This window comes from Diadema antillarum, unplaced genomic scaffold, assembly GCF_040938485.1.
Source record: "Diadema antillarum isolate AM-2024a unplaced genomic scaffold, OU_Dant_1.0 seq00000923_RagTag, whole genome shotgun sequence".
Classification (NCBI taxonomy): Eukaryota; Metazoa; Echinodermata; class Echinoidea; order Diadematoida; family Diadematidae; genus Diadema; species Diadema antillarum.
In genome coordinates, this window is record NW_027271774.1 from 960110 (window position 1) to 976389 (window position 16280).

General features: G+C 38.7%; 1 protein-coding gene across 1 annotated transcript in view; it reads left to right on the forward strand.

The window, feature by feature from the left end:
- The window catches only part of LOC139741362 (PAS domain-containing serine/threonine-protein kinase-like), a 42392-nt gene extending 33258 nt beyond the window's left edge, over positions 1–9134 (forward strand). Inside the window, exons 17-21 of the mRNA XM_071651944.1 lie at positions 284–418; positions 919–1118; positions 1640–1773; positions 2897–3037; positions 8956–9134. Coding sequence (XP_071508045.1) covers positions 284–418; positions 919–1118; positions 1640–1773; positions 2897–3037; positions 8956–9134 — 789 coding nt within the window. The remainder of the gene's footprint in view (positions 1–283; positions 419–918; positions 1119–1639; positions 1774–2896; positions 3038–8955) is intronic.
- The last annotated feature ends 7146 nt before the right edge of the window (positions 9135–16280 follow it).

Here is a 16280-nt window from a genome sequence, read left to right on the forward strand (position 1 = left end):
ATGTGTTTTTACTTTTTATTTGTTTTTTAGCTGTCATGTTTTCTTTTTCTTCATCGAAACTTCAAGAAAAATATCTGTTTTTGTGGTGAAAAATATGTTGACAACCCAGTACATGTTTCTTTGTTGTTGTTGGTGGTGTTGTTGTGTAAATGATTGTTGCTGGAGTTTTGTTGTATAAACATGCAATTACAGCACAAGGAGAAGTCATTTCATTGCTGCTATGTTCTAATTAGCCGTGGCTAAAATATTCTGTCTCACTCACAACATGCTTTTGATTTGACAGGCCCTGGACCACTTTGAGAATACTGAATTCCTTCAGCTGGTGATGGAGAAACATGGGTCGGGCATCGACCTCTTTGAGTTCATCGATCGTCAACCGAACTTTGATGAACCCTTGGCCAGCTACATGTTCCGACAGGTACATTGTAGGCTTGATCAGCACTAGAACCAGCCACAGCTTATGGAGACGGACAGTCACGGCCAGAATACAAATATACTGTGCCTTGAGAGAGTTTCTGGTTAAAACTATGCTTGGACAGCTGTGACTCCAAATTAGTTCTAATCACTGGGGAAGTGAGTAGCCCTATTAGAGGCATTTAAGGGCGCATAGTTTTAACCAGAAACTTAGATTTGGCAGAGCATATTAGTTACATATTTTGGATCAGAAATTTAAAGAAAAGAAGGGGATAATTATATGAGAAGTTATGTTGTGGATATACAAGTACAGCTGAAGATCTCCGCTGTACTTGTAAATAGAGTCGATAATGAAGTGATTCCTCTGAGTAATGCCTTGTAAACGTAAATGAAAATCACAATAGCTCCAGTAACTGCATTTGATGCAGTTGCCTTGTTTAGGAGATAATACCTCTTGACAGTTCTTAATTACATTTTTTTGTTTTTGTTTTTTAATGCTAATAGGTGGTGGCAGCAGTCCAGTACCTGCATGACCACGGTATCGTCCACCGCGACGTCAAGGACGAGAACGTGATTCTGGACGAGCGCTTCCACATCAAGCTCATCGACTTCGGCTCGGCGGCGTACTTCAAGCCCGGCAAGAAATTCTCCACCTTCTGTGGCACCATGGAGTACTGCTCACCAGAAGTCCTACTGGGAAATAGGTGGGAAAAGAAATCTTGTCATGAGCTTTGATTTGTTGTTTGTTTGTTTGTTTGTTTGTTTGTGTCTTTGTTTGTTTTTTTGAACAGTTTAATATTCCCCCCCCCCCCCCCTTATTGTGAAATGTCATCAGTTATCTTCTTTGTGTTGGTATTCCTTTTGGGCCATACTAATTCTGAACAAGTGTTGATACTTCTGAAAATCAAAGGAGATGAATATGATGGATGATATTCACAGGATACCACATGTATGTCATTAAAGGGCCATTAACGATCGCCCCGTCACTGTACAAGCATGCAAACCTAGAAACATTAAACTGCACATTACTTGAATATGAGACCATTCTGAAGCAAATGATTTTCACAGAACAATAAGATTTATAATGTACTCTTAAATGAATCCCACAAGAATTGGACCAATCATCCCCCAGCGTACCCACTGATTCCCACTGATCAGTTACTAGCCATCCCCTTTAAGCAGTTTATTTATTACATCAATTATACTTTGTTATCAACTTTTGCAGATATTCTGGACCAGAGCTTGAGCTGTGGGCCTTGGGAGTCACTCTGTATACACTGGTCTTTGGAGAGAATCCCTTTTATGATGTGGAGGAGACGATTGAAGCTATCCTCAAACCGCCTTTCCCAGTTTCAACAAGTAAGTTTCCTGGGCACTTTGTCTCGTAGCCAGAATTGAATTCATGTTGAAAAAAAAAAAAGCTCAAGAGTGCATTACTGCAAGGTAAATAGATGTGTTGATGGATGAATGAATGAAGAGATACAGTAGATGAATAAATGGTTGGATAGATGAAATGGATGAGTAATCCACTGAGCATGCTGGTTTTCGATGCTTACAGCATTTTGTTCATATACTCTGGTCAGTAGTGTTCAGAGTACACATCAAATTTAAAAAAAAAAAAGGAAAGTCATTTTTATAAGGGTTGGGTTTTTTTTCTAATTCATTCACAGGGCATTCTGTTCCTCATGTCCACTCATGTGTTCAGTGTCTATTAAAGATGCCTATTTAAAGTAAAACTTGGGCCTATGAGATCCATATTTTTCATATGTTTCTTATTTTGTTCCCCTCTTTTCCCCTCTCCTCCCCTTTTCCTTCCTGTTTCCAATCATCTCCCCTCCCCTTCCATAATCTCCCTCCCATCCTGTTCACTCCCTCCCCTGCCCTTTTATAACCCCCATACTGTCCTGCCCCCTCCCTTCCCCCTTTTCCTTTCACCCTCCCTCTTTCTCCCCTTTCCTCTTGCCCTCCCCTGGCCTCCCCTTCCACTCACCTTCATCTCCCCCATCCCCATCCCCTGCCCACTCTTTCCCCCTCCATCTCCTCCCCTTCCATCTCTCCCACCCCTTTCCCTGCCTTCCCCCTGCACCTGCCATCCCCTCCCCTTCCATCTCCCACTTTCCTTTCCTTCCATCCCCTTCCCCCTCCTCCACCTCAATCTGCTACTCCCCTCCCTTTTCTGCCACGCCTTCCTACCACCCCCTTGCCCCTCCTTCATCTCTATCTCCTACTCCCCTCCCCTTACTACCACCCCTTCCTTCACCCCCTTCCCTGCCTTCCTCCTGCACCTGCCGTCCCCCTCCCCTTCCATCTCCCATTTTCCTTCCCTACCATCTCCTTCTCCACCCTCTTCACATCCATCTATCCCTCCTCCTCCTCCTCCTCCTCCCCCCACCTTTTTGATCTCCCATGCCCCCTACCCTTTCTACCACCCCTCCCCCTCTTCTCTTTCCCCTCCTCCTCCTCCCCCACTCCCACCCTCCAGGCCTGATGCAGCTGATATCCTGGTTGCTCCACCCGGAGCCAGAGTGGCGGTGCACCCTGCCCCAGCTCCAGTCCAGTGGTTGGCTCCAGCAGCCAGTGGACATCAACATCTACAAGTGGAATGAGGTCATGCCACCTGAAGGTAACTTTGCGCTGTTGGGGCGAAAAAACCTCTTTATCGAAAAAATGTCCAATGTGTTGGATAGTAAATGTGGGGCATGATCACGTTACCCGTACAAAGTCAGAGATCATAAAAGGACGAAAAATGCCCGTAGAGTTGACTTTGGCAATATAACCTTTTGATAATACAGTTTTGTAACGTGTAATCGTCTAAAAATGTCTTTTGTATAATGCGAGTGTAGGGCAAATTATTCATCAATTTAAAGCTTAGCATCTGACAAATTCAAATCATTTCCTGACATTATATTACTTTCGTAATGACACATCACAAGTAAATATTGCAGTCAAAGTGCCATAGCAAATCTTTCCTTTGACATGCTGAGGTGGCTTTGTTTTGGGGGTGAGACAGCTAGGATTTGGATAGGACATCGCGTAGCCGATTACTGTAAAACCAGAAATGTTCGCATGCATTCTAATTTCGTGTGTTTCGGGAGAGCCAAGATTCATGAAGTTTAAATGCACATGAAAGTTCTTGTCTACCCTATCTAGGCATTGTATGCCAGTGTTACTTTATGTAAATTTTATGTCACATAAAAGGCTGTCAGCTCCAATTTGCGAAAGTTTTATGCCGCAAAAAATCTTGCTTTATGGTGTCTGACATTTTTTTTAAAAAGTAATTTCACCAAAATTTAAGATTTACAATGTGTAAGCTCTTGTTACCCCAGCAACAAATTTGTTCTGTCACTGCTAGAATCCTGTCTCTTAAAATGAAAAAAATTACCTTATAACCACCTGTAGGCATCTTTTTTCAAAGTGGTCATTGTTGAGCACTATCGCTAAAAAAACTTTTGAATAGCCAAGTAGGGGTGTTGTTGTGTATTTAGAAATTGAAAATACCTCATATCTGTGTCTCAGTTAGAAGGAGATACCATAGAGGCACCAAGGGAGAAATTTGCCATTGCTGAATGAAGCAGGAGTTGAGCTCACAAAATATTGACACATGCAGTTCTGATTATGTCGGCATTTTAACCCTACCTATTTCAACTAAGAACTTGACCCATTTGCGTATAGAATTGCTAAAAAGTTTGGTATAATTATTTCCTGTGCAGTAGGCCTACAAGTTTTCATATTCATTATCAATATATATATATATATATATATATATATATATATATATATATATGTGACCGGCGACAACGGTTTCTGGCAAAAGTCGGGAATTTTGAAAATTCATTTTTTCACTGAATCAAATTGCCCATTATCTAAGCTTTGCATTGATATAAAACACTTGTATTCTCCGGCACTATAAGTGGGCATAGAAAGAGAAATAAAATGCAATTTTTAAGTTGTTAGCCTGACAAAATTGCGAGAAAACAGGCTTTGAAGATTCACCTCTTTCTCAAAGACAATGTCCGAGCGGCGATGCGAGGGGAGAATCACCCATCCGTACAATGGTGACGATCGATGTTAAGCTCCGCCTCTAGCAACCGTATCGCCTTCTGATTGGCTCACTGAGAGAGTCAAATTTCCCGAGCACCTTCCTCGGAGCTCAGCGGATGGAGCCGAAAAACAATGCGTTTCGCTCGGGTTTGTTTACAATACGTCTTTCAAGATGGCGAATACGGTAATTGCACGTATGGTGTACATGCACATGCGTATGGTGCACGCATTACGCAGTGGCATCCACACGCCATGACCGTGTGCATGTAACAGGAGCAGTGGCAAATCCACACATTTACAAATCGCGTTTTCATTGTGGTTGACTTAGCTTGTCTGAAGTTGTCTTTATCATTGGCGACCCGAAAGGCAGAAAATTGCTACTAGTGCTGGCGAGGGTAACGCTTTCTGTTTGTCTTGCTTTTACAAGACATTCATATGTTGCTTTGTTCAATGGTGTTAATGAAATTTTAAAAAAAAAAAACATGACTCATTAGTTTGGTGCATTCTTGACGTGTAGTATTTGAATATAATTAGTCACAAATGTGACTGCTCCTTTCCTCATCTAACTTCCATTGAGTCAGTCTGCTGTCATAATTTTTACTGCATGTGCAAGTAGACAAACTTGAGAATAACTAGTTTTCTTTTCACACGATTATGTCGTGCTACATGATTTTTGTTTCAATTCCGTTGTCGAACATTGCGGTAGAATACTAGTAGTTTGGATAGACAGCCAAACGAAGAGCACGCACTACAGAGCGAGCGTATATAAACCACTATAGCAAGAACAATGAAGCATGTAATCGTGCACGCGTGGACAAAACATTCCCCCCCCCCCAAACGCTTCAACTGGTGTCTCCGAAAGCCGAATTATGTAAATGTATGCGACGCACCAGCCAATCGCATGCGCGACCCTGCGCCGTAGCAACGCTGGGGATATTGGCGCGGCGTTCGAAAGAAGCTCAAAACTGACGAGTGCGATCTAACATAGGGTGCTTAAAATTCCATTTTCGATAGGAAAACCTTAGTCTTATGCTCTGAAATTTAGTGTAGATGTAGAAAACATATCAAAGATTTGATTTCTGCAAAAACCCTAAATCGACAAAAATAATGGCCAAAATCTTTGTACCCCGCCAGGAGGGAATTTGCCCTTGCGACTTTTGCCTGAAACCGTTGTCGCGGGTCACATATATATATATATATATATATATATATTTTTTTTTTTTTTTTTTTTTTTTTTTTTTTTGGTATTGTCTTGTATTACTAGTAACTCTAACAACAGCTGAAATTTTTTTCTGTTGATTTTATGTGACATGACAACAGCTTTATTTTTTTTTCTTTGATTGTTACAATGCAGTCATGTATCCAATTTAACTACTTATCTTAACAAAGGTAAATCCAGGAGTGCAAATGTATTACGCCTGACAGCGTTATTATTTATTGATCTTCTTTTTTATTGCAATTCTTTAAAATTATTTCCTGTGGGGAAATAGGGAAGCGACTGGAGATTTACGATCCCAGTCCGCCTTCGTCAGAGCACGGCTCGAGCGACATCGAGGACCAACCCGCATTAGAAGCCCTTATCAGAGGGGAATATGAGAAGCAATTCTCTATATCAGCCTGAGGGCTGCTTGCCCAACATGTAAGGCAATGAGTGGGCTGCATGCCAATGTGCCACCAGTGTTTGACTCAGTTGATTAGAACAGTCCTTCATATTTTGTTTTTCTCCCTTTTAAACTTCAACTTTGTTTGTTGTTTGGTTTTATGCATTTATTGATTTATGCAGAGCCATTTTCAGCAGCATGAATCGCATGTTTGGCCTCTTCACATCATTCCCGCGTGGCTATTTTTGCATGAAGAATGTTGTATTTGCCTTCAAATCTTGTTTGATTCATTGTTAATTGTTCAGTGTGTTAGGCCAGAACCACCCTGAATGAGTTACATGTATTAGCCACCATGTAGACAGGAATAGGTCACATGTGTAGAACATGAAGTTGTTACTGCATTAGGGGAGTGCAGCTTGTGTATGTCAAGTTCAACCCATCGCTCGTGACAATAAGTTGTGCCATATAGCAGCCTCGTGGGATCTTTCAATATCTCTGAAATAATGGGTCAGGATGACCGACTTCAGTGTGATGTCCTTGATCCCTCTTTGTCGCTTGGCCCATTCTCTTGGCCCACTGGATGATATTGCAAGCATTTAAGGCGCTTTACCTCCGTATTTGCACCACCTCAAGAAAAAAAAAAATGGGATGTTCTAGCACCACAGAAAAGTTGTGAGTTCTAGACACCTGTGATCTGCACAAGCGATTTTCACTCGCCGATATGTAACATCCTTCTGATGCAAAGGTAGCGTGGTCGGCTAGTTGCACATACCTCTTCATGTGGCTGCGGGAAGTGATCAAATCAAGTTGAAGTCATGTGACATGTGTCATGAATTTTCTGTGGTGAGGGTTTACGTGGCAAATCTTGAGAGCAAGCTGCAACTGAATAGTTATAGCAAACTCATCTCACTCAGATGTGTTATTTTGTGTTGTTTTTGGTCTTTCTTTTTTCTTTTTTTATATTCTACTGGTAGCATTCCAGATGGGTTTTAGCACACTTGCCTGGCAACTTTTCATTTTCATTCATTTTCATTTCATTTATTTCCACTTTCATAATTGGTTTACAAACTTTGCATTAAAAACAAACAGACAGACAAACAAACAAACAAAAACACATGGTGTCAAATATGATAGTGGCGGAATCATGAGAAGCACAAAGTAGGCTTATTGAAAATGATCCCTTAAATATTGTGATGTAAATATATGTAATCATTTATCATCATTGGTTTGTAACTGAATTGAAACAAACATGAATACAAAATACGATAAGATTTACAACTTGAATCAATAAAAAAAACGGATACGTGTAGATATGAAAGTAGAAAAGAAAAGAAGAAAACTCCATATTTAACTATTCATCAACTTGTAACTTAATTGCATCATAAAGATGTTGTTTATATAATCTTTTAAATTGTCTTACGGTCTTACTGATCCTGAAAACTATATTCAAATTGTTCCATAAAATAGTACCTTTTGTAAAATATTGATGACTGCGTACAAGATGTGCGATTTAATGGGGGATGAATACTCTGAGCATTTCTGGTATTATAATCATTTTCCTGTAATGTTGTAACTTTAAAATGTCAAAAATTTTTATTGTTAATGTGAATGGCCTTATTGTATTATTTTGTTATCTTCTTCATCTTTTCCCCATCCTTTTGTTCTTCTCCTCCTTTGTGTTCTTCAAGTTCTGTCCTCTTTTTGATTTATTTTTATTCATTATTGTAGCTTGCTGTTTTGAGTGGTCTCTTTCTTATAATGTACAAGATCATGTACAGAAAATGTAATATCCAGTATCAAAGGTGCTTTCAAGAGACTTTGAATTGCTTTGAGATATATCATCTAATCTTCAGGAGGTCTTGATAATTATTACGCGATCATTTTACAATTTCAGTTGTTTATCATTCTGTTGACCTTTACAGCATGTGTTTATGCCATGGCCTGGTACCATTTTACCCTTCCTATAGTGATTATTCACCGTATGTTTTTATCCACCTGTGATGTCATTAAACATCATATACTTTGTAGGAGTACTCCTACAGACAGACAACATGCTAATTTCATTGGCGTTCATAACCGTGCATCACAAAACTAACAAAAAGGTCACAAGAGAAGACCGCAAAGTTTAATAGGATTACCCCATCAGACAACACTCAAATTGAAAATGAACATTGTTGACCTAAGACGTAGTTTCAAGCCTATAGGGAAAGTTGGCCCATGCAACTTTTTCATTTTGATTCATAGGCTTGCACCACGAGATTTGCAAAAAGTCACTAGAGACAACTTTTTCTGTTAAGGCAAGATGATGATACAGACTGAGCTTCCTAACTTTGAAATGATTATACAGACTGTATCTTATCCAAACTGGATGTTTTAAAAAAAAACAGGGTCCACCTGGGGCCCATCGCATAAAAGTTACCATTATGGTAACTTTGCCATCCAATGGTAACTACCATGGCAACAATACTCAACAGCCAATCAAAATCAAGAATTCCATGGTAGTTACCATTGGATGGCAAAGTTACCTGACCATAATAGTAACTTTTATGCAACGGGCCCCTGGTGTGAAGATGGTCCAAATTTTCCTCCTTTTGCTGATTTCAGGGTGTAAATAGAAAATGATGCTGTGAAAAATGATGATCATAATGATGTAAAACTAGAAACATTTGTGGCATGAAATTTTCGCGAACTGAAGCCGATGGCCTTTATTGCAGCATTAAACGTCCGCGAATTGGAGACAGATATTCAGTGCATTTTTTTGAATAAAAACTTTTGTGCTTTTTCTTTTGTGGATATTTGCTCCCAGTGAAATTCATGAAAGTTTCATACTTGCTAAATTTCTGGTTTTAAGGTATTTAATACTGTTATTGTTTTGTCTGGTTACTTGTTTTTAACATAGGACCTAGTGAGTCTAAGGACGTGCCAGACTCCACCTCGGACGCTTTTCAGAACATTTTGGAGGACTCTGCGGGCTCAGCCGAAGCGGACCAACTGCGGCGAGAGTTTGAACGTTGTCTGGCGCTGGACGAGGAGTATGAGGAGCTGGTCCGACTGCGCGGCCTGAATGCTAGCGTGTGAGGGTGCTGTCCTTTCAGGGGGTTGACCGACAAACTCCAGAGGACAAGAGGTGCTGAAGACGCAAGGTTTGATGTGCAGGACTACGCTCATTCTTGATGATGACAGAAGTCAATTTGAGATGCACGTAACAAGTGTCATCGTCAGTGTTCAGACATTTAACTTTGTGACATTGCTTGACTGATAGATTCAGTTCTGAATGACGCTACACCTGTAGGTCCCATGCGAGCACCACAAGTTGTTTGGGGTTTTTTTTTTAGGATCGCTCTTGTTTGTCATTCCTTGCCGTGTGCCCTCCATAGCATACACAGTCATCGGCATGTGGTGATTTTTTTTCTAGTTTTAAATGATGCAGAAACTATATGAGATCTTCGAAAAGAAGCCATGTACATGCAGAGGTTGTTAAATGTTTACACTCTTTTTTTTTCCCCATTTGGAGTACAATCCGCCATCTGGCGTATTGTACTCATACTGATTGACAGGTCTGTATGCATTTTCCTGTGTGTATTTGAGGCAAACCACTTCACCAGGTTTTGCACCCTGCAATTCATGTGTCTCGTACATATGTGTGAAGTGCTCTTGGTTATACAGATGTTTGAAAATCTTTAGTGTACTCATCTCGTATGGTAACCGGACGTGCCATGTATTAAATCTATACAGAATAATGATATTTCACGGTCAATGGGTTAAAATTCTCGTTCACACATGAAAGTGAAGGTTATGCAACGAAGGAAGTACTGTATCTTGCCAGACAGGTGTACTATTGTCTCTTTATCATTATGGACACTTAAGTGTTATTAGAAAGTCGTTTCTGATCAATATGAGAGAAATTATATCACGGCAGAGTCTTTAAAAGCCATAGGTATTCGTATTGCATATGTATACATAACAGGTACTTACATTCATATTACATACATGGCCTACAAGTGTGTATACTGTACATGCATACATACATTTATATATGGATGGAATGGAACATGATTGACAATTGAATGTTGTGGTATATGAGTATGTTGCAATTGATGGGATTATGCAAGATGATGCCTTTGCTCAGTAGATATCTATGAAGACAGGCTGCAGTTCTCGATGTAAAGGATAGTGTCTTGGACCAAATACAGTTTTTCATTGCCAGCATTGAAAGCAATAGGTGGTGGGTTTTTTGTATCAACATTCCTGTAGACAGTGTAGTACTTATCAATGTATATTTTAAAAGAAAGTCATGACAAATTCTAGGGAGACGACAACATCTCCAATTTCTTGTAGCCACCAAAGAGCCTAAAAAGTTTGATGTGGTGTTACGCCGGACACCTTGACTAAAGTGGGCATGAGATATGCTGCATTTCCGTAATTTATGAAAATATGATAGATTGTATCATACAGGATGTGATGATGTTATGCAGTGTAAGAGCAAACTGCAAAGCGGAAGCACAATAAGCGTCAACGACAGACTTATTTTTTCCACACCACTTTTTCCATCAATTCTATCATGGTTAAAGGGGACCTCAAGTCTACGAAAGACTAAAAACTAAATAGACCTGCCATTGAAGTGTTGCTTGCATAGCCATGATTTCTGTGAAAAGGACACCAAGAAACAATTGGATGGCATTTATAGAATTTATCACATATGTAAATTCTGTGGGAGACCTTCCTGTGTGTGTGTTGTGGTGATACATGTACATTAGATGATTGTTGCTTCTAATTATTTGGTCCAGTGTGTCAAAATTCTTACCTGAGGGTACCCAGGTAACCCCAGGTAAAAAGCAGGTTGTTTGCTTTTCATGGGATGAATGCACACATAATTCAAACTTGTCACTGAGTGACTATGTACAACACTGAGTGACTATGTACACGTACAACACTTGAGTGACTATGTACAACACTGAGTGACTACATGTATGTACAACACTGAGTGACTATATACAACACTTTAATAGTGACTATATACAACACTGAGTGACTACACGTGTTATGTAGAACACTGAGTGACTATGTACAACACTTTAATAGTGACTATGTACAACATTGAGTGACTATGTAGAACACTAAGTGACTATGTACAACACTTTAATAGTGACTATATACAACACTGAGTGACTATGTACAAGTTAACCTCTGATCCGGCCAGTCGTAATTATGTGTCTTAACACTGCAACAGCACTTCAGAATTCTTTATAAAACCAATAATGACCACATCAAAGCAGTTTCAGTGGGTTGTACAGTTCTTTATAATCCCACACTCATATCTGCCTCAGTTTTGGAAGTACTTGTACCACAATTCAACCAAGGGAGCAATAATATTGCAGTCCACCGTTGCCTTAGTAGTACACTGTTCTTTCAGCTATTGTATATCACATTATCCATCAATGACATTTATCTGAACTTTTGGAATTGCATCTATTCTATCGATTTTCTTAGCTCAGCCATCAGCGACGTTAGGATCCTTTTGTTGTAGCGGGTCACATATTACCATACACTCCTTGTCAGATGCTTATGAAGGCATGCAATGTTTCTATGACAACTGTGCAAGCGTAGATCTGTGGTTGATAATGCTTTTTTGGCTACAGCTTTCATAGTATCATCACAATAGATAGGTTTGTGTGGTAGTTATGTTCATATCAAAAGAAAGAGACAACAGAATGAATGAGACATTGGTTGCCAATTTTATGGCAGGTGAATGGGCAATATAACTATGGGGATGGAAATACAGATGCTAACTCTCATGTATGTGATGTGCTATTCCATCACTTTATCATTGTGTCTTAGAAGTGCATCAAACATTCAACTGTTCTCTCTCATTAAAAATTTTGATATAAATAATATGAGCATTCTCTGTATTTATCTTATGACTGTATTGCAGCCAGCCTTTGTAAATTTGCCATATTTTAAAAAAATACATCAATGTGTGGCATGGATGTAAAAAAATTAAATGAAAATGGCTGGCATATGAGACTATAATGGCAGTGCAGAAATGCTGCCGTAATTTGGTGAAAGAAAGCAAAAACAAAACAAAACAAAATTAAAATTTGTTTGATGACATGTGATTGAACCCGTATTTACTTTCTATTTTCTGTGTTGTCATGTCCGCAGATTGAGGTAGCAAAGTGGGCTCTAGAAATGCTGTGCTATTTATACACTGTACCTTCATTTACTTATTTATTTTAATAGATGTGGAGGACACGTCCCTTGTACACATTGAAATCTCCTAGAGTGTTTGACAGAGGAGTTTTGCATGTATACTGCTTCGATGCATCTGCTATGGAATAGAACCCCAAAATAGCAGTGCCACCTTTATCATGAAGTTGTGGAGGAGGACTCTGGGTTCTGTTGCCAAAATGTATCATAATTTATAGTTTTATAAGTCAGCGTGACATGTTGGCGTGATTGAATAGGAGAGAATATGCCTTTTTAATTTATTCATTTTTTTTTTGTACAGTTCTTTGCTCAAGATGTAATTTTGTATTGTTATTTAATAAAGAGGTGTGTAGATATACATGAACCACAGTGCACTCCCGTTAAAACGAAATTTTGTGAGAGGAGGTTTATCAAAATTTTGTTATAGCCGAATAGTACGAACACTTTGAGACCTGAATATTTACTTTGTTGTAATGATAATTTTGTTATAACCGTGTTCGTTATAATGGGAGTGAAGTGTACGTGCTTTTTTTTTTCTCTCTCTTTTTTTTCTGTGTATGTGTTTTGTTACAATGCATCTACATTGTCTTATAAGCCACTGGCCGTTACTGTAAAACACAATATTTCCGCGGCATGAAATTTTCACGCATTGGAGCCGACGGCCTTTTTTTGCAGTATGAAATTTTCGCGAGTTGCCTCTAACATTTGATGCGTATAGTGTAGACAAGAACTTTCACATGCTTTCTAATTTCCCAAATCTTGGCTTTCACAAACTTTGCGAAATTAAATGCATGCGAACATTCCTTGATTTACAGAAGCTATCAGAGGTAGCTCACTGTACACTGCTAATTTGTGTGCCACGTATACTGCATAATATCTTAGAAGGTAGGTGGAAATGTGTGTATGTTTTTACATAAGCCTCTTGGTAACCTCTTGGTAGCTGGTTCTACTTTGAAACAAGAAAAAAAAAAGGTACTTAATTTATTGACAAGTTTCTGTGACATAGGTCCATCTACTGCTTAAAGTGTGTGCCATTATTTGTTCATGCCAGTCTTTAAATTTTGATATTCCAATGTTATTGATGAATTCCATTTGGCTGGCTGTGTGATGAAATGTTCATATCTGATTTTTGTGGAGTCAAATTTTAGATGATGCAGTATATAAAGAAGGCTGTAAAGGGTGTTCAAAAGTCTAGGGATTTTTGTCTTTTCCCGCAGAGTATTTTGTCTCATAACCCGCAACTGTTTAATACATGAAATGATGTGTAGATTTTGGCGTTGATCTCAGATATATATTTGAATTAACTTTGTCTTGATTTTTTTAATGCAGTGTCTGTTTGTATCGGAAGGAAGGTAGCAGAGTATGGGGATATTTTGTCTAAAAAGAAATGACATTCTATTTTTGAGAGTACTTGTAACTCCTTTTCCTACTTGAATGTCCAGGTAAGATTTGAGGATTGCTAACATTAAAGGTAGTAAGTGCCATTGTTGTGATGTTGAGGAGTCAGAACCAAAAAGGCTGCATCACGACAGTTGGTAGGACTGAACATGTATTCAGGTCAAATTCCATTCCGTGTCTACGTTGACATTTTCAGAAGTGATCCTGCTGCTCCCACACGTTCGTGTCTATACTAGCACTGAACAGTATTCCATGGGGCAGGTCTTTTTCAGCATTCCCCTTTTTTATTTGTTCAGGAAAGCAAAATACTTAGCAGCGCTCTTACTCTGAGTTTCAATAGGCTACTTTTGGGTGATTGTGGTTAAAATTGTCATAAATAAACCACTTTATTTTCAGATTTTTCTTTTGATAGTTGAGTTCAGCAGGCGTTTATGACTGGTAATAATAATAATAGCTGGTTTTTTATATGGCACATTTCACCCTTGTTAAGTGTCTCAAAATCTTAATACAAGTTGTACTTCCATTCCACAATGTTTATGAAGGGTGTATCCTGTGCATAGTTTCGAAATTTGTCCATTCAAACGCTCTTTAAAGAAAAAGAAAAAATCAAAACAACAAAACTCTTCCAGGGTTTTAAATATACCAGCTGTGTTTTGAATGTGAAAGATTTTTTTTTCTTCATTTTTTTTTCTTTTTAATTTTAAAATTTCAATCGTGGTTTTGCGCGTTTGCCTGCTGGCATTACTCATACGGATAGAGATGAACCATAACCAAACTGATTCACTACTCTGTGACTAGCTGTATTATCGAAATTGATGGCCGCTTTTCATAATATGCAATCTATGCTGGAATAGACTTACAAAATACCAATGTAGTGCAGGTAGACAGTAAAGACATAAGTCATCCTGGCTAGAATGTGGAGGAAGCATCGTTACATTCCTTGAGAAGCTGACAATTGTTTCACAACTTTTGCTGTATAGATATTGTGATGATGGCTTTGATTTGTCGTAATATTATGGACTTCTGCAATGTGAAGAAATTTGCTTATTTATGACATTGACTGTGTTTTGCTGTGGCAGATTCCTTTGTGAAGTAATTTGTTTGAAATAAAATAAACAAAAGTGCAATGTTCTAAACATTGCCTCCATAAAGACCAGAAAACACGACGTGCCAAAGTTCTTGAATGTTTCTCTGTGGTATAAAAGTGTCTTGGTTTGAATACCGAGACTAGTTTACATTTTCATTGAAGATACTTGTACTGCTTTTATCGCTGCTATTAAATCGTCATACTTTTACTGCTCTTTCTATAGTCACTTTCTCATGCACTTCTCATCGTAATCATCGTCATAATAATAGGGTAGTGATAATAATGTACGTGTAATTACATTCTTGTGAAAACAATATGGTACTGATAATCATGATTATACAGTATTTATACTGTAATTACATTTGCAAAATCAGTCAATGAAATCTTGTTCGGTGATTAGCGATAAAGGGTCATGTTATCAAACATAATATTGCTGTGAAGATAATGATGAGAACAAAATGCCGATGGAGAAAAGGATGCTATACCGTGACGTCATTTGTGGTATAGTGCACTATGCCATGTTTAATATCAATCTATGACTTGCCATCGACATTGTGTAAAGTGCTATCAATACAAGCGTAATATTTTGTGACTTTTACGAGAGTATCAAAGCAAAATTGTCGGAAAAGGAGGGGACTGCTGAAAAGCAGGATTGGTAATTTGCAGTTCTGTCATGAACAATAGGCAATTACTGACTTGACAAAACTAAGGCAGATTAATTATTGAACTGACCAAACTAAGGCAAATTACCCCTCCCCCCCCCCCCCCCCGCCCAAAAAAAAAAGACAAAATACCTAAAAAGGACGGAAATGCACACAGAGACACGAGGCTGCTCTCTTATAGAAAATGATAAACATGGAAGGAATAACAGGTAAAGACTTTAAAAAAAGGGGGAAGATTATTTGAAATGACAATATCACGCAAAGGCAGAAGATCTCATACCTCGATATATGAGAACTTTGCCGAAATTATCTCATGGGCAATATGGGCAGCCCTAGGCCTAGAGAATTAACCCCAAATCATACTGCAGTCAAATCATTGCTATCCCTAGGGGCGTACAGTTTAGAATTGCCGTTGTTACGACTTCCCGTGTGGCGGGCGTTTCGATTCCAGTCTTTTGGAGAAAGGAGGGTGGGGGGTGATGAGATACCGAGTGTAAAGTGAGATCATAATGATAACGCTTAACGTTAATGACCGACGTGAGAAAATTGTACGAAACAATAGCACCATGCTAATCGAAACAAAGCGTTTGGGAAAGTAATCCCACAGCGTGGCAAATGAAAAGGTGATTAGAAAGCATTTCGTTGATAATGAACTCGTGTAGCCCGTCCACAAGCACCGTTAGCTGTCGCAGTGTATGATTGATTATGTCAATAGCTCTGACATTTAAATCATCTTTCTTTTTATTAGTTTTTCAATAAGTTTATTATTAATACGTGAATATAGATATGCATATTACTCTTCAAGTAGGCCTACATGAACACGTTATTTAGGCAAATGTAATGTTCCGGCATTTTTTAATAACAGATCTC